Source organism: Oenanthe melanoleuca, chromosome 15, assembly GCF_029582105.1.
Source record: "Oenanthe melanoleuca isolate GR-GAL-2019-014 chromosome 15, OMel1.0, whole genome shotgun sequence".
Classification (NCBI taxonomy): Eukaryota; Metazoa; Chordata; class Aves; order Passeriformes; family Muscicapidae; genus Oenanthe; species Oenanthe melanoleuca.
In genome coordinates this window covers 9,652,351-9,675,001 of record NC_079349.1, presented here as the reverse complement: position 1 = coordinate 9,675,001, position 22,651 = coordinate 9,652,351, and the positions used below count along the sequence as shown (strand labels likewise).

The following is a 22,651-nucleotide window of genomic DNA, read 5'->3' as shown; positions in this document are numbered from 1 at the left end:
CTGTACAGACAGACCCCCGTGCCGGTGGTCCCACACCCCACACCGGGGCTGTACAGACCCTCGTGCCGGTGCTCCCACACCCCACACCGGGGCTGTACAGACCCTCGTGCCGGTGCTCCCACACCGGGGCTGTACAGACCCCGTGCCGGTGCTCCCACACCCCACACTGAGGCTGTACAGATCCCCGTGCCGGTGCTCCCACACCCCACACTGAGGCTGTACAGATCCCCGTGCCGGTGCTCCCACACCCCACACTGAGGCTGTACAGATCCCCGTGCCGGTGCTCCTACACCGGGGCTATACAGACCCCGTGCCGGTGGTCCCACACCGGGGCTGTACAGACCCCGTGCCGGTGCTCCTACACCGGGGCTGTACAGACCCCGTGCCGGTGGTCCCACACCCCACACAGCGGCCGTGCCCCTCTCCGCGCCGGTGTCCCCAGCTCCAGGACAGCCCAGCCTCAGCCGCGTCCCGTGCAAGCGCCATGCCCTGTTTGCGGGGAGCAGGGTGGCCCTCATGGCCGGAGGCCCGGGATCCTGATGGGATTCAAGGACCTATTTCCCACCGCGGCCAGTTTCTCCCCGAAGCTACATTCTGCTCTTCGCGGAGAGAGGTGGAAGGAGTTGAGCAGGGCCGGGGCTGCCGCGGGTCTGGGGCCCAAGGGAAGCACCAGCACCCCCGAACACAGGGACCCGCCAGGGGCCCGGCTGCTCACGCCAGGGCTCCACGCGTGTTTCAGGAAGGTGTGGGGAGCAGGAACGTGCGCTGGGAGAGGCGAGATGGGGGCGCGGATACGAGCGGGGGTCTGGGGTACCAGGGGGGCACGGGGGTGCTGTAGGGGGTCCTCACGGCCTCAGGGTGAGTGGGGGCGTGGCCGCTCCATAAGCCCCGCCCCATGAGAGGCGTTAATATATGTCAGCTCTGAGGGGCGTGGCCAAGCCCACGCCCCCGCCCCCAAACCAACCTATCCCATTGGTGCGCGCCAGTACCGCCGGGGGCGTGGCCACACCATCGCTCCGCCCCAATCCCAACCCTCTCCATCTAATATAACCGGGCACCTTGGGGGGCGTGGTCACTGAGAAGCCCCGCCCCAGTCCCGTCATTCCCACGCGCCCTTGCCCCGCCCCGCCCCTCGGCGTCCCCGCCCCTCGGCGTCCCCGTCCCTCGGTGTCCCCGCCATGGCGGCTCCGGGGGCGCTGCTGGTGGCCGGGCTCCTGTCCCCGCTGCTGTCCCCGCTGTTGTCCCCGCTGCTCTCCCCCCTGCTCTCCCCGCTGCTCTCCCCGCTGCTCTCCGCCGTCCCGGCCGGCTCAGCCCCGTCCCCGGTTCCCCGCAATGTCTCCGTGCTGCTGGAGCCCGGCTCCGAGCGCCTGCGCGTCCTCCCCGGCCGCCACCCCGGGGCCGTGGCCTGGGCCAGCCTCGATGACCGCATCCCGCACGTCGGGTACGGCCCGGGCGGGGCGGGCCGGGGCCGCACGGAGCCCAGCGGGGCTGGGGTGGCCGCGGCGGGGACAGCCGTGTCCGTGACCCGCCGTGCCCGTGTCCCCACAGCTGGGCCTTCCTGGAGGTGGCCACCAACGCCTCGTACAATGACAGCCTGCAGGCCTACGCTGCCGGGCTCGCCGAGGCTGCTGTCACCGAGCAGGTAAGGGGCACCCCTCCACAAGTGCCCCCCGGACTGTCCCGGCGCTGACACCGCGGGCCTGTCCCCCAGCTGATGTACATGCACTGGATGAACACCATGGTGGGATACTGCGGCCCCTTCAAGTACGAGAGCGAGTACTGCCAGAAGCTGCGGGACTACCTGGAGGCCAACCTGGCCTGGATGGAGGAGCAGATGGCGAAAGGGCAGGACACCGAGTACTGGCACCAGGTGAGGATGGGGAACCCCCATCCTAGGGAACCCCCTGGATCCTGCTGGGCCTTTAATGCACAGGACAGTACAGGGCAGCGAGCTGTGCTGGCCCAGCTCCAGGTGGGATGGCAGGGATGTGGTCATCCTCCTTGCTGGGGTGACTCATGACTTTCTCCTCGCCAGAGCCTCACGTGCTGCAGTTGGGGTGCACGGGACATGGCTTTGTCACCCTCGGCCATGGGTGCTGAGTCATGACCTTGCTGACAGTGACACTAACCCCCTGTGCCTCTGCAGCAGCGCTGAGACCCAGCTGAACTGCTCTGTCCCCTGGGGGAATGAGGGAGCCTGTCCCCCAAAACCTCTCAGCCGGGTGCCAGCTCTGTCCCCTGTCCCCAGGTGCGCCTGGCCCTGCTGCAGCTGAAGGGGCTGGAGGACAGCTACAACGGGCGCCTGGACTTCCCCAGGGGCAGGATCACCCTGGCACCCTTCGGCTTCTTGTGAGCTCCTTCTCAGACGTGGTGGAGGGTGGGGGGTGGTTGTCCCAGTGTTTGGAGTGCTGTGGGGACAATTCCTGCATTCCAAGAACAGTCAGTTCAATTTGTCCACCTTTTCTGGGTACTTGTCTTCTGCTGCTGGGGCAGGACGGAGCCAAGGCAGGTTGTCCTCTTCCCCACCCCATGGGCTGGGTGATAGGTTCCCCCCACTGCCCCTGCCTCATTTTCCCCACTGCTGTGCTCCCCCTTTCCTCCCTGCTCATGCTACCAGGCGGCTCCCAGCCCAAGTGCCTGCACTGGGGTGTGGTGGAGATGAACAGACAGGCAGAGAGCTCTGAGCCAGCTTGGCTCCAGGCCTGGGACATCCCTCAGCTGACATCTTACACCTTGCTTCCTCCAGGCTGCTGCAGCTGGGGGGTGACCTGGAGGACCTGGAGTCTGCCCTGAACCGCTCATCCCCGCAGCGTGTGCTGGGCTCAGGCTCCTGCTCGGCTCTGGTGAAGCTGCTGCCAGGCCAGCAGGACCTGCTGGTGGCCCATGACACCTGGAGCTCCTACCAGGCCATGCTGCGCATCATCAAGAAGTACACGCTGCCCTTCCGCACCTCGGCCGGCGGTGCGTGCGCTGGGCTGGGGGGGCTGCGCCTCACACCCCCCTCCTGATCCCTCTGCATCCCCCTCCAGGCAGGTCCCAGATCCCTGGCAGCATCCAGGTGTTCTCCTCCTACCCTGGCACCATCTTCTCCATGGATGACTTCTACATCCTCAGCAGCGGGTTGGTGAGTGGGGCTGCTCCTCAGGGGCCTCTGCCCGGCCCTGCCGCCCTCCCCATCACTGCCTGCCCTGCAGGTTGCACTGGAAACCACCATTGGCAACAACAACCCAGCCCTGTGGAAGTACCTGGAGCCCCAGGGCAGCGTCCTGGAGTGGCTGAGGAACATTGTGGCCAACCGGCTGGCCCGCAGCGGGCCCGAGTGGGCCACCGTGTTCCGGCGCTTCAACAGCGGCACGTGAGTGCGGTGGGGTGGGGCTGGGAGCTGGTTCTGGGGGGGGTGGGATGGATGGAGGGTGCCCAGGCTGCCAGAGGGATGCATTCCTGGCTCTCCATGCCAGGTACAACAACCAGTGGATGGTGGTGGACTACAAGGCCTTCACACCGGGCAGAGCGAGCCCGGCACCGGGCGTGCTGACAGTGCTGGAGCAGATCCCGTGAGTGGCTCCGTTCCTCCCTGAGCCCCTGCTGTCTCCTCTCCCATCCCTTTGGGTTTGGGAAAGCCCTGAGGGTGGTGCCTGCCCAGCCCAGTGGTGATGGGGTGTGTCTGTGGCTAAAGGCTTTGGGGATGCTGGTACTGAGGGGTGTGCCCACCCCAGCATGTGTTCCCCCCAGCCCAGCATGTCCCCCACTATCCCCAGTGGCTTTTTCCCTCTCTGCTCTGACCAGTGCTCTTCCTCCTGGCACAGGGGCCTGGTGGTGGTGGCTGATCAGACAGAGCTGCTGTACCAGCAGGGCTACTGGGCCAGCTACAACGTGCCGTGAGTGCCACCTCTCCCTGTGGCCTGCCCTGGAAGAGGGGCAGCAGTGCTCACCTTGCACCCCCTTGGTGCCACCTTGCTGGGTTTCCCCACCCAGGTACTTCGAGGAGATCTTCAATGCCAGTGGGAACCTGGAGCTGGTGAGGAAATACGGGGACTGGTTCACCTACGACAAGAACCCACGTGCCCAGATCTTCCGGCGGAACCAGACGCTGGTGCAGGACCTGGACTCCATGATCCGCCTGATGCGGTGCGTGCTGGGCACCAGACACGGCTGTTCCGTTTTCTGTGATCCATGGGCTGCTTCACCCTGCCTCTCTCCCAACCCTTCCAGGTCCAACAACTACCTGCAGGACCCCCTGTCGTGGTGCAAGGGCTGTGACCCCCCCCAGAACGCCGAGAACGCCATCTCCGCCCGCTCCGACCTCAACCCTGCCAACGGCACCTACCCCTTCCCTGCGCTGCGCCAGCGCTGCCACGGCGGCATCGACACGAAGGTGGGACAGCCAGCCCTGCAGGGGCTCCCCTTTGTCCTGCTTTGAAGGATGGGTGTCTGCCAGTACAGGCAGGAGCTTGTCTTTGAAGTGGAGAATGTAAACCCCCTTCCTCCAAATTATTGTTATAATTTTGAAATTAAGGGGCTCTCAGGCAAAGATATGGGAATTAGGAATAACAGTTCTTTACTAGGAAAATTAAAATAGAAATGCAGTATTACAAAGAACAATCCCAACACTGCCAGAGTCAGAATCCAAGCTGACACCCGTCAGTCAGTCAGGGTGTTGGCAGCAGTCCCATTCAATGGTGGCTGCATCCTCCTGCAGGGGCAGATGTGGTTCAGCTGGAGCAGTGCTCCTGGAGAAGGTGCAGTTTCCCTGTGAAGGTCCAGGGATGATGTAGAAGGTTGGGTTTTCCTCTGGAATGCAGTGGAAAGATGATATATTGGTGTCCAAAATCTCAGTTTTTATCTAGGTAGGAAAGGCTTGGCTCCTCCCCCTGGCTGGAGCATCTCCCAGTGGGATGATGTAATTTTATCAGTCATGCAGTGGGACTCAGTGGGCCAGCAGCAGATGATATCTTCCTGGAGGGAGGGTGGGTTGTGGGAAAGATCAAGATGATTGCCCCAGCTGGTTTAAAGATGGCCATTAGCAGATAATATGTGCCATGGAGATCAGGGTCACTGCCCCACCCAGCTCCAACAGATGGTGACAGAATACACGTTTCTGACCACATCCTATATTGCAACCCAAGACAGGATACACCCCCCAGCATCTCTGCTGGGCTGTACAGCCCATTCCTGGTGCTGACCCCCTGTTCTGTGTCCCCACCTGCAGGTCACCTCCTCGGCCATGGTGCCCACCTTCGGGCTGGTGGCAGTCAGCGGCCCCGCCTGGGACGACGTGCCCCCCTTCCGCTGGAGCACGTCCCCCTGCAGCTCCCTGCTCCACATGGGCCACCCCGACCTCTGGACCTTCCCCCCAGTCAAGGTCCACTGGGACTGAGCAGGCGCTGGTCCCGTCTGTCCGTCCGTCCATCCGTGGGCGTCTGTCCTGGGGGATCCCTCTGTGGGGGCAGCTGCGTGTGGGGGGTCTCAGCTCTGTAACACACCCACCCCCTGCTCTTTCTGCCTCTCAGGGTCCTGGCTGTGCTGCACAAGGGGCTGAGCCCAGCGTGGCTCCTCCCTGCCATGGGGCTCTCCAATCCCAGTCCCAATCCCAGGACTATCCCTGGGTGCTGATGCCTGGTTTGGGGGGGCTCTTCCCAGAAAAGGGGGCATCCTGGGAGGCTGGGGCACAGACAGGAGGGCAGTGAGCTGGTTTGGCTGTGGTAAATAAAGTGCTCTGTGCTGGTGGCTGTGCTTTGCTGTCTGCTGAGGTTCTCTGGTGGCTTCTGTTAGGGTTGGGCTCACGCAGGGGTCTTGCCCCCTCCCCATTAACAGGGTGATCTGCTTTGCTGGTGGGAGGCTGTGAAGCCAGTGAGGCTTTTGGGGTGCAAGCTGTGAGGGGTTCTCTGCTGCTGGAGCCCCACTGCTCACCCCCCAGGAGAGGCAGACCATCCTCATGCCTTTTGTCCTCCTTTCCTCTGGCACCTGTGTGCCCCGTCCCCAAAACCCGCGGTGCAAAATCCTCTTAGGCACTCCCTTGATCCGCTCTGCCTCGTTAGGAGTAACGAGGTCATTACTGGGGGATTAATGGGCTGCGGCTCGGCAGCGCTTTGAAGGCGCCAGGTTCCCACCGGGGCTGGGGCCCCTGGGGCTCCCCGAGGGCTGCGGGGGGTGGGAGGGAGCAGAGCTGGGCTGTTGGGGTGCTGGCACCCCAAAAGCTGGGATGGGTGTCCTGGGGGAGGTGGGGGGTGTCCATACCCTGTTGTTCTGTAACAGATTGCAGGTGAGTTAGGGATGGCAGAGCCTGTGTCCCCTCATGTCCCCATGGTCTGTGGGCTACTTTTGGGGTCCCCGTGCCTCAGTTTCCCCAGATCACCATCAAAGGCTGAGGGAGCAGCAAGGAGGAACAGGGCACACTGGAAATGCCACAGTGCTGCTGATTCCCGTTTTTTGTTTCCTTAAAAGCGGAAAAACAAAAAGTTGTTAAATATCATCCCAGCTGCTGCCACAGTGTCAGCCAGGGACTCTGGCCAAGGGAAGTGACCAGGTGACAGCCTGGCACACCTTCCTCATGGCAGGGGTGGAGCCAAAAGGGAAACAGAAGAGGGGACAGGGAGGTGAGTATGGGGTGGAAAGGGGCCTGGAGCACCCCAGGGCTGAGCTGAGATGTGGTGTCCTCCCCGAGGGGATCTCCAGCCTCATCCCTGTGAGCTGGGGGAGGCTTCTTGCACCTCTTTCCCAGCTCTTGCTACTGTCCCACCTTCATGGAAGTGGCTGCAGTCTCTGCCTACTGTGAGGTGATGGGGGTCCCTCCAAAGGGACCAGAAGGGACTCCAGAGGGACAGAAGCTGTGTCCCTCCCGATGCCCCCATCCAAGAAATCCTCCTCATTCCCCTTCTTTCCAGGCCCCAGTATCCCAAAAGCAGCGTGGCTCTGTGCAGAGGTGCAGTGCTGTGCTCTGTGCCGGTCACTCGGGAGGCCAAGGATGGTGTGGGAGGCAGGGATGCTTTGTTGGCACCAAAGAGCAGCTCCAGAGCTCTCCCCCTGCCAGCAGTGGGGCTCTGGGGGGTTTTGCAGCACAGTTTGGAGTCAGGGAACTGAAATTCCGTACTTTGGTTTCACTGCCTGGCACTGGGGCAGAGCTGGGCACAGTGTGGGGTTCCCAGTGCACCCTGTTTGGTGTGTGTTGGTTCCAGTGCAGTGTCCCCCCCTCGGGACTCCCTGTGCCCTCTGCTTCCAGCTTGACCAGAGCAGCAGAGGAGCCTTCTGCGGCTGCGGGGCCGCGGGCCAGGGCTGCTCCTTCCTCCAGATCCCACCTTCCTCCTCCTCTCTGCCTGCTGTGGACAGAACCAGCTCCTCAGAGCAGAGGTAGGACCTTTCCCCTGGGGGTGTCACCAGGGCCGAGTGACAAGGAGGGGTCCCAGAGGAAAGGAGGGGGCTCTGCTGCTTTGCCTGGGGGCTGCTGGAGCTGGGGTCTGGGACAGCCCCTCTCCAAGGGGTGCTTTTTCTCCATGGGGTGCCTGGCATGGCCAGCTGGAGTGGGGGGAGCTCATCTTGAGGGTCCCCTCCAGCTGGAGGGGCTGAGCCCCCTGGGATGTGAAACTTGGAGAGGATCCAAGGGCTGCCATGGGGCGGGGGCTTGGCAGGGTGAGCAGAGGGGTGTGACGGCTCGTTTGGAGGCAGTGAGGAGTGTCTTGGCTGGGGAGTTGGGGCTGTCCTGGCTACACCAGGCATTCAGGGACAAAATCCTAAAATCTGCCGGTACATGTTTTTGACTGGACTTTTTGATTGGACTAATATCCAGTGCAAACACTCGAGGATCCCTAAAATAATTTATGAGCTGCCTTTCCTCTTCTCCCATCTCCTGGGAGCCCACATCCCATCTCCCGGGCATGTGAAAGCTGCTGGGATCTGGCTGGCGGGGCCACACGTGTCCCCGCCGGTCCCCGGCAGCGTGCCCGGCCGTGGCCAGCCGCCTTCGGCTGCAGTCCAGCCCCGGACTGTAAAACCCGCCCAGGGCGAGCAAACAGCCCCGCGGGGCAATGTCCGACCCCTGCCCCTTGCCCTGCTGCGTGACTGAGCACGGGGACCTGGGGACACCGGCACGGTCCGCCGGACGTCACCTCTGCCTCCCGTGTCCCGCAGGCTCGGCGGAGCTGAGGACAGGCAGTGAGCCCGCAGGACAGCAGGTATTCCCCATTTCCCCATCCTGACAGGGTTACAGGGCAGGGGACACCTGGGGACACAGCGGCTGCGGGGACCGGCAGGATGGAGGAGGGGGTGGCACAGCCTGTCCTGGGATATTCCAGGGAGAGCCCATCGATGCTGCCGCGTCCTAGAGATGGGAGGGGACACTGGGGACAGCCCTGTCCCTCCCCGGAATCTCCTGTGCTCCGCGCCGAGCCCGGAGTATCGGGCTCCGGGGGGACCCGTGGTGACTCCCCCGCCTCTCCCTGGCACAGGTTCCATTGTCAGGCCATGGCAGTCCAGCCTGTCAGGGCACAGAAGCCCTTCCACGTCGTTACACCCGTTCTGGAGAGCCTGCCCCTCTCCAAGGCCGTGGGCACCAAGGTCTTCATGAAGCTGGAGAACGTCCAGCCCTCGGGATCCTTCAAGATCCGGGGCATCGGGCACTTGTGCCAGGATGTGAGTGTGGGCATGGCGTGTGCAGGGGGCTGTTCCTGCCCTCATGGGGGGCACACTGGGGAGACACAGCCGTCCCCTCCCTTCTCTCTCTCCTGCCTTTCAGGCTGCCAAGAAGGGCTGCCACCACTTCGTGTGCTCCTCAGGTAACTCCGTCCCGAGCTGGGGGGATGCTCCTGAGGAATCTGGGGATGTGCAGAGGGTCGAGCCCCGCCTGAGCCCTGCCTTTCCCCAGGAGGAAACGCGGGTCTGGCAGCGGCGTACGCAGCTCGGGAGCTGGGGCTGCCCATCACCGTGGTGGTCCCCAGCAGCAGCGGCCCCACCCCCGTGCGCAAACTGGAGGAACTGGGGGCCACAGTCGAGGTCTATGGCAAGGTACCCCCAAACGAGGGGTCTGGGGGCTCCAGAGGGGGCTGAGCCTGACCTCAGCTGCTCATCGGTGCTTGGCAAACCCCATCCCGAAATGTCCCCCTCCTGCATCCCCTGCACGTCACAGCAGGGTCACCTGGAACCCTCACCCGTTCGGGCGTCCCCCAGCCCCGCAGTGACAGGGGACACACATCATGGGGTTGTGGAGCCCTGCTGAGCGCCCCCTTACCCCACCCAGGTGTGGGATGATGCCAACAGGAGAGCCCAGGAGCTGGCTAGGACAGAGGGCTGGGTCAACATCCCCCCCTTCGATCACCCCTTGGTGTGGTGAGTGCTGCCAGACTCAGCTCCTGCCCCCGCTCCCGGGGTCCAGGCTGGCCCGGGGAGCCCCCAGACTGCATCCTGCTGCCCCTCACCCCGCAGGGAGGGTCACTCCAGCCTGGTCCGGGAGCTGAAGGACTCTCTGGAGGCCAAACCAGGCGCCGTGGTGGTGGCGGTGGGTGGCGGGGGGCTGCTGGCCGGTGTGGTGGCCGGCCTGCAGCAGGTGGGCTGGCAGGATGTCCCCATCATCGCCGCCGAGACGCTGGGAGCCCACAGCTTCCACGAGGCGCTCAAGGCTGGCCGGCTCGTCACCCTGCCCGACATCACCAGGTGAGCAGCCAGGCGTGCGGAGAGCTGGCAGCGCTCGCTGGGGTGTCCTTGGCCCACCCAGGGCCTTGACCGCCCTGTCCCGTGTGCCAGCGTGGCCACCTGCCTGGGAGCCAAGACGGTGGCGGCGCGGGCGCTGGAGTGCGCCCGGGAGTGCGCGGTGATCTCGCAGGTGGTGCAGGACGCGGAGGCCGTGCGCGCTGTGGAGCAGTTCCTGGGTGAGCGGGGCTGACCCTGGCGGTCTCTGGGTCAGGCTGCTGGGCGAGCTGTAGCTCTGATGGCCACGATGTCGCCCTGCTCTGGTGGCGCAGATGACGAGCGGCTGCTGGTGGAGTCGGCGTGCGGGGCGCCCCTGGCCGTGCTCTACTCGGGGCGGCTGCAGCGGCTGCAGCAGGAGGGGCGGCTGCGGACCCCGCTGGACTCCGTGGTGCTCGTGGTGTGCGGGGGCAGCAACACGCACATGGCCCAGCTGCGGGCCCTGAAGAGCCAGCTGGGCATGGAGTGACCCCGCCCGGGTGTGGCAGGGCGTGCGACAGAGCCCGGCTGGCACACCCTGCTCGAAATAACCAAAATAAAGCCTGGGGACGCGGGGCCGGGCTCCTCACGTAGCCTTTTCCAGCACGCAGGGATGCAGGGGTGGGGAAACTGAGGCAGGGGGTCGCACTGCGGGTAGGGAGGGAGTTTGGGTGCTGCCTGTGCCGAGGGCGGGACTAGGGTGCCGACACCCCACTTTTCCCTACAACACCCCTACATCCCTCCCCCTGCTCCTCCCCGGGCTGTTTGGGCTGCAGCTCCCCGCCTCAATTAGCAAACGCTCCCTCTCTGACTAATTGCTTTGCTACTGTCTTTATGCGTTATTATTGTAATGATTATTAATTAATACAATCTTCTCCCGTTCCTGCCACATTGGCTGTGGCCAGACGAGAACAACGCTCGTTACAGTGATTTATCCACGGGGATCCCCGGCCGGGTTTAACACCGAGGTGCTCTGCATTGTGGAGGGGATATACCCCATCCCAGACCCCTAAGATCCCTTTTCCCCCCATCCCACTCTTCTTTCCATTCTCCCTTTCCCCTAGCTTTCCTGCTCTCCCACATTTCCACTCTGTAGTGCTGTGTTCGCTCTTAGCCCTTTGCTGTGGCGCCTCCTGGGGTTTTTTTTTTTTGTATCCTCCCAACATTTCTCCCCTCTCCTTCCTCCCACTCCGGGTGATGCGGGGTTTTGCTCCTGCTGCTGCTCCCCAGCCCCATCTGGTTTCCCTTGCTGAGCCTGTGCCTTGTGAGCTGTGATGTTGGGCAGGGAGAGGAGCCTTTTGCTGTCCCCAAAACCCTCTCATCCTCCTCCCTTTTGGAGCAGAAGGGCCAGCTCACCCCCATCCCCCACAAAGCCCTTTCCCGACCTGGCTGCCAACCCCCAGAACCCCCTCCCTGCCCTCAGCCCCTTGCCCCACACCTCCCACCGGCCAGGACACCTCCCCAGGTGCTTCGTGGAGCCCAAACCCCCATAAATCAAAACTCTGCCACTCCATCGTGAGCAATATCTTATGTAAAAAGGTGTTTCCAGGGAGCACCGAAGGCTGGAGAATCCTATTACGAGGCACACTATTAATTATAAAGAGTCAGCCCAACCTACTCCAGCTATTTTTTATCCCAGGTCCAAAACCTGATTACTTTCCACCTTCTGCAGACCTTCCCCTTCCGAAAAAAAAAAAAAAAAAAAAAAAAAAAAAAAAAAAAAAAAAAAAAAGAGGCAAGAAGGTCAGGAAAACAAACAAACAAAAAAAAAAAAAAAGAAAACGAATAGCGTTGATGTTTGCCCAAGAGCTTTTAAAAAGGAATTTATTCCCGCGATTCTGCTCGGGGTGGGGTCAGGGGAGTCAGGAGGTCAGGACGGTGATTCCTCAGCACGGTCCCACAGAAGGGTCATTGCTGGTGGTGACATGGCCGTGACTGTGGGGTTTGGGGTGCACAGGGAGCTTTTCCCCTCCTTGCCTTCATGACTGGGCACTTGGGTGCCAGCCGGGGCATTACTTTGGATGCCCCTGGCAGGGATGTGAGGTGCAGGGTGGCTGGGGACAGCCCTGTGACCTGTGCTCACTCTGCAGCTGGAGACAGGCAGCAATCCTGAGTGCTGCTGCCTTCCCCGGACCTCTGGGGTGATGAGGACCCAGGTTTGGTTCCTGCACCCAGCTCGGAGTTGCAGAGCTCCTCTGTGCCACGGGATTATTGCTTGGGATCATCCCTGCTTTGGTGGCTGTTCCTGCTGAGTCCCGTCCTCCTGCAAGCCTCCAGCCTGGAGCATCATCCCCAATCCCTCCCGCAGCCTCTTCTCTCCTGGTCTCAGAGATGGGATGTCCCAGCAGCCTAAAAACAAGCCTCAGCTCTACGCCTTTGTCTTTTGAATTATTATTAATAATAATAACAATAGCAACCAGTGGTCCCCCAGTGATTGACCATTTTATACTCCTCAAAATGATGCTGTGAGGGGGCTATTTACCAGCACATCTCCCTGTCCATATAAGAAGTCCCTGTTATCTGCTGACACCGGCAGCCTGGAGGTGCTGAAGCCCAGAGAGGCAGCCAGCTGTTCTCCTGCCTCAGTTTCCCCATTTGTGAAAAGGGGAGGAGTGTTTTCCTTGGGGGGCTGAGGGGACACCAGTGTCTGTGCTGGCCCCAGCTCGGGGCTGAGGGCTCCCTCGGGGCTTGGCCTGGCTCCTTGGCCACCCCGTTATTAGTGCCAGTAATGGTATAGGAAGGATAAATTCCACCACTTGGCTGAACAGAGAAAATATGCAGAGAAGTGGCTGGCTTTCCATAAATCATCGGTGCTCCGTGCTACAACCGAGCCAGGACTTAAAATTCAGGTCAGGAGAGAGGGACTCTCGTAAGCCAGCAAGGGAAGGTAATTTATTCTGTTTATATCGTTTTACTGCAAGACAAGGAGCAGGGGGAAGGAGGGGGGGTGAAAAACTCTGCCATGATTTTGCATTTTAAATATTAGTTCAGAGCTGCAGTCTGCCTGGGACCTTTTATTTTTGTATCTCAAGGGATCGAAAGCAGGAGAGAGAAGGGAGGTGCTGGGGTGCTGGGGAGGAGGCCCCCCCTTCCTGCCCCCAGTATGCCCAGGGAAAATGGGGCAAAAGCTGCTGGTGGCACTGCTGAACCCCCACTTGGTGTCCCCCAAAGCTGCCCCTTGGGGCTGCTCTGCCAGCAGGGCTGCAGGTGCCCCTGGGCTGCTCTGGGAGGGTCTTGGGTGCCCCCCAGCAGAAAGAAATCGTGCATTGTGCTGTCTGCTGTGGGGGAAGGGGCTGGGTAATGTGCCCTTCCCAGTGCCAGAGAGCTGTGGGACTGGGGGGAAAAGGGGAGCACTGGGGTGCCGGGGGATGCAGCATATCTCTCACCCAGATGAGCGCTGGGAGTTGCTCTCCCAGACCCCACGCAGGGCTGGGGGACAGTGGGGGAGCCCGGCCAGCATTTCTCACGGGCTTGTGTTAAAACAAATTAAAATAAAATAAAATGAAAGGGACCAGGTGACCGAACAGTAGGTAACTAAAAGGTTTTTTATTCACATTGAACAACAAGAGCCATTCACACTAACAGCCTCCGCAAGAGGCAGCGGGGACAGGAAACCCACGACGCTTTCAGAAAACAACTTTTTTTTCCTTTCCTTTTCCATTCTCCTTCCTTTTATTCCCCCCCTCTCTCTATGCTCTCACCCCCCTCCCCGGTGCCATCCCCTCCCTGCCTTCAAAATAGAAAACTTCGGAGCCTCCGATGACTAAAGTACAATAAATAATCAGTAAACACAAAAACATACTTTATTTGTTTCTCCTTTATACAAAATAAAGAAACTAGAAGCAAAAACTATAATACATCCTTAAATTGGCGGAGCCTCTGAGAATCGTTGGGGTGGGACTCGGCGTCGAGGCTCGGGTGAAATTTCTGCTGTTGTGGTTGGGTCGGTTTAGTTCTGGGGTTTATTGTTTGTTTGGGGTTTTATTTTGTTGTTGTTGTGGGTTTTTTTTTCCTGTTTCTGCCTCTTTCTGGTGTCTGTTCCACCACTTGGGAGCCCAATCCCAGCCGGGCAGTGGGGCAGCCCCCCGCACAGCCCCCTCCTCCCCACCGCCAAAAACCGGCTCCGAACCCACCTTCTCCTCGGGGGTAAAACGGGAACAATAAAAACGAGGGCAGGGAAGGGCCGCGGGGGGGTTATTCCTGCTATTCCCCATTCCCCCCCCCCTATTCCTGTGGTAGGGGATAATTAAAAAGGATGCTAATTAGCAGGGGCGAGCCCTGCCGCAGCCCCCCTCCGCGGTGGGACCTGTGTCCAGGCGAGTTCAGCTTTGGTCCGAGAGGCGATGGTCCCGACGCCGGCGGGCTCTGCGGGGCTGGGCACCTTTCATTGCCCCCCAGAAAGTGCGGGGGAAGGTGCCGGGAGTGGGGGGAGGTAGCGGGGTGGCCCCAAAGTCCCGGGGCGTGCGGGGACGGGGAGGACGGGCGATGCCGGGATGCGTTTTGGCATCGGGCTGAGGGGCTCGGTCCGGCCACGGCGCCCTGCTGTGGGGCTCGGGGGGACACGCGTGGGCTGGGGGGACCAGGGGGGGTTTGTTTCCCCCTGCGCACACGCACACGCGTGCCCAGGCCGGGCCTACCAGACCGCCGCCTCGCTGAGCTCCGGGTTGGGGTGCGACAGAGCGCCGCTGTAGCCGCTATTGCTGGACATGGAGAAGGGCGGGCTGGGCCCCCCGCTGAAGACCTCCCCCGGAATGGGGTGCAGAGAGCCCGTCATCCCCGGCTCGGGGCTGGGGGTGTCGGGGTGCGAGATCATATCCGTGTACCTTTGGTTTTCTGAGGAGTGGTGTCCGCTTAGGGGGGGCTCCAAGGGTCCCAGGGGTGTGGAGCCGGGTCCTGAGTTCTGAAGGTAGCTGGAGTCGGCCGGGGACTGGGCTTGGGAGGGCGGCCCGTGGGGGAAAAAGTCATAGTTGCCTCCCGGCCCGTAGTAGTCACCTTGGTAATCTGTGGGGAGGGAGGGGAAAAGGATGGATCTTGTCTCCTGGGGCTAAAAACCTCCCGAAATCTCGCTGCGCCCCAAACCAGCCCTGCACTGTCCCATCCAAAACGTTCCAAAGGGCAGGTGGGATTTGAGCCCAACCTGAGAGAAAGGAGCCCGTCCTAAGAGCTGCACTGCCCGTCACCCTCTCTTTGCCCATTCTGGACTGAAGGAGGATGAGAAATCCGGGCTGGGAGAGGTGAGGGGGCTGAGAGAATGGGCTCAGGTTAGTGCTTGATTAATGGGGGAAAAAACCCCCATGCATCTATTTATGTATATGTATATAAAAAGGGAATGGGGGAAAGATAGATACAAAAAGAAAGGGCAAAAATGAATATCTAACAGGAAAAATGTATATAATGAGAAAATATATATGTACATTGGGGAAATTATATATAATAGGGAAAATACATAATATATATATATAACGTGGGATTCATGTATGTGTTTAATTAGCTCGGAAGGGATCTAGAAACTAACTGCAGGGCAACAAGGGGTGCCTGGGAAGCCCCTGGTCAGACGGGAGGCTTTGGAAATGCGGCTTTTGGGGGGGCTGTGCGGGGAGCGGGGGGACAGGGGAGGCGCGGGGCCGCCCCACTGCGCCCATCCCGTCCCGTCGGGCCGCACTGACCTCCCATATGCTGCGGGCCCGGGAGGTAATTGGAACAAATGCGGCCTGAAAGGGGGACAAAAGCCCCGCAGCTGGGGCTTTGTTCGCGGTAGAGGGGCCCCGCAATGCCGGGGGGGCGTGGGGGTGCGTGGAGCGGGCTGTGGGCACGCGTGTGTGCACGGGCGGGGGGAAAGGGGGAAAGCCGCGGAGAACGGAACAAAGGAGAAACGGGGGGGACAGAGGCGGGACCCCGCGGGCCGCCCTCACCTCCGTAGTAGGTGTAGGGCGTGGAGCCGAGCATCTCGGACTCGTCGAGGCGGCCGCCGAGGGGCCGCATCCTGCGGGGGCTGCGGAAGAACGCGTGCCGCCGGGCGCCCAGCGCGCTCAGCTGCTTCATCCGCCGCTCCTTCGACCGACGGTTCTGGAACCACACCTGTGGCCGGGCTGGTGTCAGCGCCCACCGCGGATGGGCGAGCAGGGACCCCTCTGGGTCAGCGACATCCCAGCCCCCCAAAATCTGCGCGGGGAAATCTAGCACCCACACGGGTTTTCCAATATTTGGGTGTTTTTTTTTACCGATACCGACCCCCTCGCTTCCTGCTGCTGCTACCTCAGAAAGAACATGGGAACACCGCACCCCTCAAATAATCGTATAATAATTGTTTAAAATCCTGCCCCTCCTTCCCCCGGCAGCATCTCCTCATGCACATCCTCAGCCTCTCTGTCCCTGCAGCTGGAAAATACAGGAGGCAGAAATTTCCCCTATGGAGAGGGGAAAGAAGGGAGGAAACGTGAGAAGGAAAAGGGGGGTAGGACTCTGCATCATGGCAGAGGCAGGCAGAAAGAGGGGAGCGGGGGGATGAGCACCTAGGGCAGCAGGCAGGGAGTCAGAGCAGCCGGCGGTGAGGATAGGAATAAAAGGGAAAGGGGAGATGCCTCTCCGCGGGCATTGCCTCTTCCGAACCGCACGCCTGGTGGGTCGTCTGGATAATTGTGTCACTCCCCCAGGGATGGGGCAGCTCAGGGATACGAGCACGGCGCTCTCCTGCGGGACTTGTGCTCCCCTCCGCCAGGAGACGGGAATCGCAGTTCCGCTCCCGGCAAAGCCGGAGAGTCCTCCCCTATTAATGCCTCTATTAAAGCCCAATAATCCCTCCATTTCCGCAGGGATTTTCTTCTCGGGGGCAGTGCGGCGAGGAGATGCCGGCAGCCTGCAGAGCGCCGTGGATGCTCCTCGCTTCCGCAAGGCTGGAGCATCCATCTCCGGCCGCGCCGGGGATCCCGCTCGGCCCCGCGCAAAACCAGGCTGCCTCATTATTTTGGGAATAGTCTTCATCCCTTCCCGTGGGCTGCGGGATCCCCGCTCACCCATGAGAGCGTGGCCTGAAGGGACAAACGGGGTTGGTCGGTTCCCGTTCCTTAAGGGACCAAGCTCGGTGTCCCAACCCCTTCCCGGCACCTGGGGGAGACTCTCACAGCCCTGAACCGTCTGTGCTCCTATCGGGACCCCTTCTCCTCCCTGCCGCCGGGCTCGGACTGTCCTACCTGGATGACTCTCATGTTGAGGCCGGTCTCCTGGGCCAGCTGCTCCCGGATGTGGCGAGTGGGTTTGGGGGTGGCGGCGAAGGCGGCTTTGAGGGTCTCCAGCTGCTTGGCTTTAATGGTGGTGCGGGGCCCCCTCCGCTTGGTGCCCGAGTTCTGCTCCTCGTTCTCGTTGTTGGTGGTCTCCTTGTCCGAGGAGGTCGAGTTGTCCGTTTCCTTGGTGTCGTCCTGCATGGGGTCCTGGAGATCCGGGGACAAACTCCTGTCTGTACATGAGGACACTGTAAAGGAGACCCAGAGAGGAAAGGGGGGGTGGATGACTTAGGGGCGAGATTGACCCCCCTCTCCTGTGTCCTCCCCAGCCCACCCGGCCCGCCTGCTTTCCAGGAGAGGGGTTGGGGGGTGCTGGAGAGCAGCAAGGGGTGCCGACCCCGCTGGTTCCCCTAGAGCATCACCCCCAACACCACGCGGAGCTCCAGCGCTGTGCCCCGTGCGGTGCCGGCCGCGGGGAGCTGGGGAGGGGGTGACCCCCATGCCCACCGCTGCCCCCCGCGCTCCCCCTCTACCCCCCGTGCCGGGAAGCGGGATGCGCCACTGGGAAAAAGTGCAACCGGTCCCCGTCGGGGTTTGAGGAGTGCCCCGGTCACTGCCTCGGGCCTGGCTCACCCCCCGCCCCCAGCCACCGTGTTCCCCCCGGGGACCCTGCAGCCAGCACCCCCCCAAGGCCAAGCTCTACTCGCCTCGCTCACAGCAGCGGCCCCACTGACTGGCGTGGCAGGATCCGGCCCCGGGTGCTGGACGGAGAGAGAGCCCACGGAAGGGGGTGAGCAGGGGCGCCCGGCATGGCTGGGACAGCAGGAGGGGGCCTGGCCCTGCTCTCCTGACGCAGAGACAGCTTCCAAGGAAGTCAAATGGGAGCTTTGCCTCTGGGTGAAAGGAGGCGAAGGATCAGGCCCACGGCGCGGGGGGACCGGGCACACTCGCAGAGGGGGCTCTGGGGAGTGAGGGGCTCCCGAGGCAGCCTGGAGGGGATCCTGGCTCCCCCCGTCCCCATCCCCGCTGCCGGAGGGGCCGTGCGCGGGGCAGGAGCCAAGGCTGGAGAGGGGAACTCATCCCACGCGTGTCCGCGTTCCACGGGCGGGTGTCACGGAGGCTTTCACCCCAAATCACTCCCTCCCCGGAAGGATCAACTGGCTGCGGGATGCAGCCCGTAGCCCCACAAATCCAAACCTCCTGCCCGGCCGGGAGGTGCCTCCAGCGGGAGGTACCGGCAGCTCGGGGCTTGTGCCCGGCGCTCCGGGCGCTGCCCGCTGCTGCGGGCGCCGCTAGCAGGGATGCCGGGGGTCGGGCTGGCCGCGGGGTGCAGCCCCTCACCCCACAAATCCAAACCTGGGAGGCGCCGCCGGGAAGAACCGACGGCGGGGACGGATCGGTGGGCGGGCTGAGCCGCTCGTACCTGAGTTGAGGCTGCCTTCCTTCAAACCGGGAGAGTTCAAATAATCCTCTTTGCAAACAAATTTGTTTTCGTCGATGATATAGAGTTCCTCGCCCGTGGAGAGCTGCTTGTTGCAGACCATGCAGGTGAAACAGTTCAGGTGAAAGACTTTATTCCGGGCTTTCCGGACGAGGTCACTGGGAGAGATCCCTTGGGAGCAGCCGGCGCATTTGGTACCAAACCTCCTGGGAAGGGGGAGAAAAGCGAGAGCTGGAGCCCCGGCAAAGATGGGCTGTGTGCGCGTGCTGTACCGAGCCCCCTCCTCAAATCCCTGATTCTCCAGCACCTCCCGATGGAAGATTTGGGGGAGCGGGAGAACCGCATTTCGGGATGAGGATGAGGAGAGCCTTCATCCCCGCGCAGCCCTGGCGCTGGGCTGCGGGCAAAGCGCGAGTTTGGGGTGTCCCCACCCGCGGGGGACACGCACGAGCATCCTCGCCCGGATTTGGCCCCAGAAGGGACGCGCGGGTGGGGAGAGTGGCCAGGGGTCCCCTCCGCACTACGAGGGGCAGGATTTCATTTCAGCCCGGGAGGAGAACGCGGAGCTCCGGCCTGAAAATTCCCTTGGGGAAAACGGGGCTGATCACGGCCAGAGAGACGGAAAAAGGGAGCGGCGAGTGCGGGGATGAGAACAACGAGCGGCGGAGGAGGCTGCGCTCCCCAAAGCGTCCCATGGTCCCAAGCCCCGCACCCGATCCCCAGCCCGTCCCTCTCTCCCGAGGGGGGAATTTTTCCAGGTGGGAAGAGTGTTTTGTAAATCTCCGGGTTTCCTTTCCTTCCCAGAGCGGGTCTGGGTTTAGGTGTGTTTTTGTTCTTGGTTGTTTTTTTTTTGTTGTTTTTTTTTTTTTTTTTCCCCAGGAGATTTAAATTCATTAAAAAAAAAAAAAAAAAAAAAAATAAAAGAAAAGAAGAAAGAAAGGAAGAAAGAAAAAAAATTCTGAGAAATCCCTATCGGCTGGGAACAATCTCCCAAGGGAAAAAAAGAAAAAGAAAAAGAAACAAAACGAAATAACCAAAACCTGTCACAAACCCCACAAAAAAAACCCCAAATCCCCACAAAAAAAAAAAGCAACAAAAAAACCCATGAAAAACAAAACATAAAACCCACAGCGAAATAAAACAAAATTTTTCAACAAAACCCCCAAACCAAACGAAAAACAAAAAAGAAAATTATATGATAAAAGAAAAAAAAATTACAAACAAACAAAAATAAAACCAAATCCCTCGAAATAAATAAAAAACTCTAGAGAAACAAAAATTCTGCCTCCAGAGCAGGGAGCGGGGGCTGTCGCCGCCGGGTCCCCGAGGTCCCCGGGGGCTCCCAGGCCGCGGGGCGCCCACGCAGGGTCCCCCCTTTTTTCCCCTCCCAACTTGTGCCCCCCTGGCGCTGCCCTGACGTTGATGTAGTGCGGGAATTAGGAGCCATAAGTCACGGCCCCCCTTGGCCATGCCGGCCCCTAATTTCCTCGCGGCACCTTATCGCGGTCATTAGGGGCGTTTAAGGTGCGGGGCCCCCAGGGGGGATGGGGGGAAGGTTTTGGCCACCGATTTTAAGCGGGGCCTGCGGTGCTGGGAGGGGAGATGGGGGCGCCAGGCTGGGCCCAGAGCCGGGCATACAGCGGGTCCCCCGATGGGGAAGGTGATGGGGTGATGGGGAGGGGGGCACAGCCTCGCCGCCCCCACCTCAGGCTGCAGCAGCGGCCGCAGAGACCCCGAGACACCCCTGAGCTCCCCAAAACGCCGGGGACACCCAGCCAGGCACCCTCCGCTCCCCGCTGCGGTGGGAGTGAGGACTCACCTGAAAAAGTCATTTTTGCAGTAGAGTTTTCCTTCCCTGGAGAAGCATTTCTCGGTCAGGTTGCACTTGCACTCGCAGCACTGGACGCATTTGATGTGCCATGCCCTGTCCAAGACGTTCAGTAGGAAGCGGTCCAAAATCGGCCTCTCGCAGCCCGCACAATGCACCATCATAACCTCCGCCGGGGGATGGAGACGCTCAAAAGGAGAAGCCAGCCCCGCGCCGGCACACGGCGGCGGCAAAAAAAGAATGGATAAAAAAAAAAAAAAAAACACCCAGAAAACAAAGCAAATAATAAAAAAAAAACTATCCCAAAACAAACAAGCAAAAAGAAAACAAATAAAACCCACCGAAACAAACAAACAAAAAAAAAGCAAGGAAAAATAATGCAAAAATAAAATAAAAAAAGGGGAAAAAAGGCAGGAAAAATTAATAATAAAATCAAATCAAGTGAAATCGAATGGAAAGAAATAAAATAAATTAAAACGGAACAAAATAAAGGAGAATAAAAATAAAATAAAAATAAAAAACCGCCAAAGGTAATAAAATCGAACGAAATAAAATAAAAACTAACAAAATATAGAAAACGGAATAACAAAAAATTCAGGGGAGGGCAGCGGGGCGGCTGTCAAGTTCTTCCCCCTCTTCTCTCCGCAGCCTCGACGACGGGAGGGAAAAAAACGATGCCCCCCCCAAAAAAATAATCCGAACCAACCCCGAGAAATAATAACAACAATAAGACGAAGCGCCCCCCGAAGTGGCTCTGCGGAGCGGCCCGGGGGCCGGCGGAGCTCTGCGGCGGCGGGCTGTGCGGCGGGAGGGGTGCATGAACCCCCCCTGCAGCCGGCAGCCCCGGTGCCTCGCTGTGCTCCGCCGCCGCCGCGCCGCCACTCTCATGCTGTCCCCATCGCCAGCTTTGTCCCCCGCCTTAGTAATTCGCGCATCCTTATTCAGATTTGGTGACGCCGAGGGCAGCGTCACCCGCGATGCGGCCAATGGGAGGAAGGTAACCATGGCAACCTCTTAATTTATAGCATATCTAAATTGGCTCCAGCCTTGTGCTTGGCACAGAGGGAAAAAAACAACGCGCCTCTATTGTTGAGGGTGGCTTGTACCTGGGCCGAGAAGTGAGTACGCACCTGGCTGGGGGGCCGGGGGGGCACGGCCGAAAAAACCGCTGGCCCACCGTTTTTCCTTTAATTTTAATTTTAATTGGCGTTTCTTTCTTTTCAAGGGATGCTCGGGGAGGAGTTGGGGGGCCCGAGTTGCTTTAGGAGACAGCATCATCTGGTTTTTGGGGGTTTTTATGTTTTGCACAAGGGGAAGAGATGCTTTTGTCTGGAAGAGCAACAAGTGGGATAAAGAAGAGGAGGGGGATGTATTTGGGAAGGGGGAGGGGTTGGTGGGGATGGGGAGGAGGCCGGGGGCTCCTTCCCGCAGCGGAGCGGGATGAAAAGTTCCCCCGGAGGTATGCGGCCCCCCCGAACCCCCGGCCTTTGTCCCCCGGGCCCGGGGCGTCCCGGGGGGCGGCGGCCGCTCCCCCTCCCCACACTGAGTTTTCTCTTTAATTCCAGGTGCGGCGGAGCTGAGACCCCGCGGGAGGGACGGGGGCAGGAGCGGCCCCGGCCTGGGGTCAGGGAGGGTTTTGGGGACGAAGATCCAGCCCGGGGCCGGGGGCTGCTGCAGGGTCCCTGTGTTTCCTGGGGATTTCAGGAGGGGTCGAGGCAGCACTGGGGTCTGGCTATGAGGGGAGGAGGAGGAAAGCGGCGGGGCAGGTGAAAGCCGAACCTTCTTTCCCATTCCCCGTAGTTTCTTTCAGCCAAAATCCCTGAATTTTTATATTAAAATAATATACCTTTTTAATTTTTTATTTTTATTTTTATTTTTTATTTTCCCTCTCTCTAGCCCGAAATAACCCGTGGCTGCGGAGCATCTTAGTGCTGGGAAATGCTCCTGAGAGCGGCAAAAAGCCCCAACAAAAATCCCTCAAAAACCCCCATCTCAAAATCCCAACAAATCTGCCACGGCACGAGGGCATCGGCGGGAAGTGGAGGTTTTGTGTGTAGCCATGTCTCTGCAAAGAGTGAGAATCGAAATAAGAAAATACATAGAGAAAAGGGATTCAGGGAGAAAAAATAAAAGAGAAGGAAAAGGGAAATAAAAAAATGAAAAAGCGCAGGAGGAAAGGGAAAAATATATGCAGGGAAAAAAAGAGATAGAGAAAGGGAAAGGAAAAGAGAGATAGTGAGGAAAAATAAATTAACGGAAAAGAAAAAGGAAGGAACTAAGAAGACAGGAAAAACACAGAAAGACGAAGAAAAAATAAGAGAAAGGTAAAGAAGCAAAGAAAGAAGAAATGAATGAACGAAAGAAAAAAATACACTGAAATAAAGAAGGCAAGGAAGAAGATGGGGGAAAATGAAGGAAAAAGAAGGGAAAAGGAAAAATAAACGAAGGAAAGAAATAAAAAGACAAAAAGAACGGTGAGAATAGAAAAAAATGGAAATCAAGAGGGAA

General features: G+C 59.9%; 3 protein-coding genes across 7 annotated transcripts; 2 read left to right on the top strand and 1 right to left on the bottom strand.

Annotated features, from left to right (window-relative positions):
• Positions 1-1,083: 1,083 nt before the first annotated feature.
• Positions 1,084-5,727, top strand: PLBD2 (phospholipase B domain containing 2). Its single transcript, XM_056504218.1, has 12 exons — positions 1,084-1,441; positions 1,549-1,642; positions 1,712-1,870; positions 2,249-2,349; positions 2,747-2,961; positions 3,030-3,124; positions 3,195-3,355; positions 3,459-3,554; positions 3,807-3,878; positions 3,976-4,128; positions 4,213-4,375; positions 5,210-5,727. Exons 1-12 carry the CDS (start codon positions 1,179-1,181, stop codon positions 5,375-5,377), a joined length of 1,740 nt encoding a protein of 579 aa, XP_056360193.1. The 5' UTR covers positions 1,084-1,178; the 3' UTR covers positions 5,378-5,727.
• Positions 5,728-6,013: 286 nt separating this feature from the next.
• SDSL (serine dehydratase like) lies at positions 6,014-10,230 on the top strand. Of its 3 annotated transcripts, XM_056504221.1 has the most exons (10): positions 6,433-6,596; positions 7,220-7,347; positions 8,125-8,168; positions 8,442-8,625; positions 8,729-8,768; positions 8,858-8,997; positions 9,230-9,318; positions 9,415-9,642; positions 9,733-9,857; positions 9,951-10,230. In XM_056504221.1, the coding sequence occupies exons 4-10, from the start codon at positions 8,458-8,460 to the stop codon at positions 10,142-10,144; spliced, it is 984 nt and encodes a 327-aa protein (XP_056360196.1). In that variant the 5' UTR covers positions 6,433-6,596; positions 7,220-7,347; positions 8,125-8,168; positions 8,442-8,457; the 3' UTR covers positions 10,145-10,230. The 3 variants fall into 3 exon arrangements, with proteins under 3 accessions (XP_056360195.1, XP_056360196.1, XP_056360194.1); XM_056504220.1 differs by having other exon boundaries at positions 6,014-7,347; XM_056504219.1 differs by having other exon boundaries at positions 6,589-8,168.
• A 2,809-nt stretch (positions 10,231-13,039) lies between these two features.
• On the bottom strand, positions 13,040-21,058 carry LHX5 (LIM homeobox 5). 3 transcript variants are annotated; one of them, XM_056504390.1, is made up of 6 exons: positions 20,135-21,058; positions 18,298-18,521; positions 17,582-17,635; positions 16,845-17,122; positions 15,567-15,732; positions 13,040-14,655 (listed from the first exon to the last, which is right to left on the bottom strand). In XM_056504390.1, exons 1-6 carry the CDS (start codon positions 20,305-20,307, stop codon positions 14,288-14,290), a joined length of 1,263 nt encoding a protein of 420 aa, XP_056360365.1. In that variant the 5' UTR covers positions 20,308-21,058; the 3' UTR covers positions 13,040-14,287. The 3 variants fall into 3 exon arrangements, with proteins under 3 accessions (XP_056360365.1, XP_056360364.1, XP_056360366.1); XM_056504389.1 differs by having other exon boundaries at positions 17,582-17,767; positions 20,135-21,055; XM_056504391.1 differs by lacking the exon at positions 17,582-17,635 and having other exon boundaries at positions 20,135-21,055.
• Between the last annotated feature and the right edge of the window lie 1,593 nt (positions 21,059-22,651).

Bases quoted from the DNA above. Each gene is read 5' to 3' on its own strand.
- PLBD2 (XM_056504218.1), top strand. From the start codon at position 1,179: ATGGCGGCTCCGGGGGCGCTGCTGGTGGCCGGGCTCCTGTCCCCGCTG. The intron at 1,871-2,248 runs GTGAGGATGGGG...CCCTGTCCCCAG, and splicing joins ACACCGAGTACTGGCACCAG to GTGCGCCTGGCCCTGCTGCA. The intron at 3,356-3,458 runs GTGAGTGCGGTG...TCTCCATGCCAG, and splicing joins CGGCGCTTCAACAGCGGCAC to GTACAACAACCAGTGGATGG.
- SDSL (XM_056504220.1), top strand. From the start codon at position 8,458: ATGGCAGTCCAGCCTGTCAGGGCACAGAAGCCCTTCCACGTCGTTACA. The intron at 8,998-9,229 runs GTACCCCCAAAC...TACCCCACCCAG, and splicing joins CAGTCGAGGTCTATGGCAAG to GTGTGGGATGATGCCAACAG. The intron at 9,858-9,950 runs GTGAGCGGGGCT...CTGGTGGCGCAG, and splicing joins CGCTGTGGAGCAGTTCCTGG to ATGACGAGCGGCTGCTGGTG.
- LHX5 (XM_056504389.1), bottom strand. From the start codon at position 20,307: ATGATGGTGCATTGTGCGGGCTGCGAGAGGCCGATTTTGGACCGCTTC. The intron at 15,733-16,844 runs GTAGGACAGTCC...GCCCGGCCACAG, and splicing joins TCAACATGAGAGTCATCCAG to GTGTGGTTCCAGAACCGTCG. The intron at 14,656-15,566 runs GTGAGGGCGGCC...CCCTCCCCACAG, and splicing joins GCCCTACACCTACTACGGAG to ATTACCAAGGTGACTACTAC.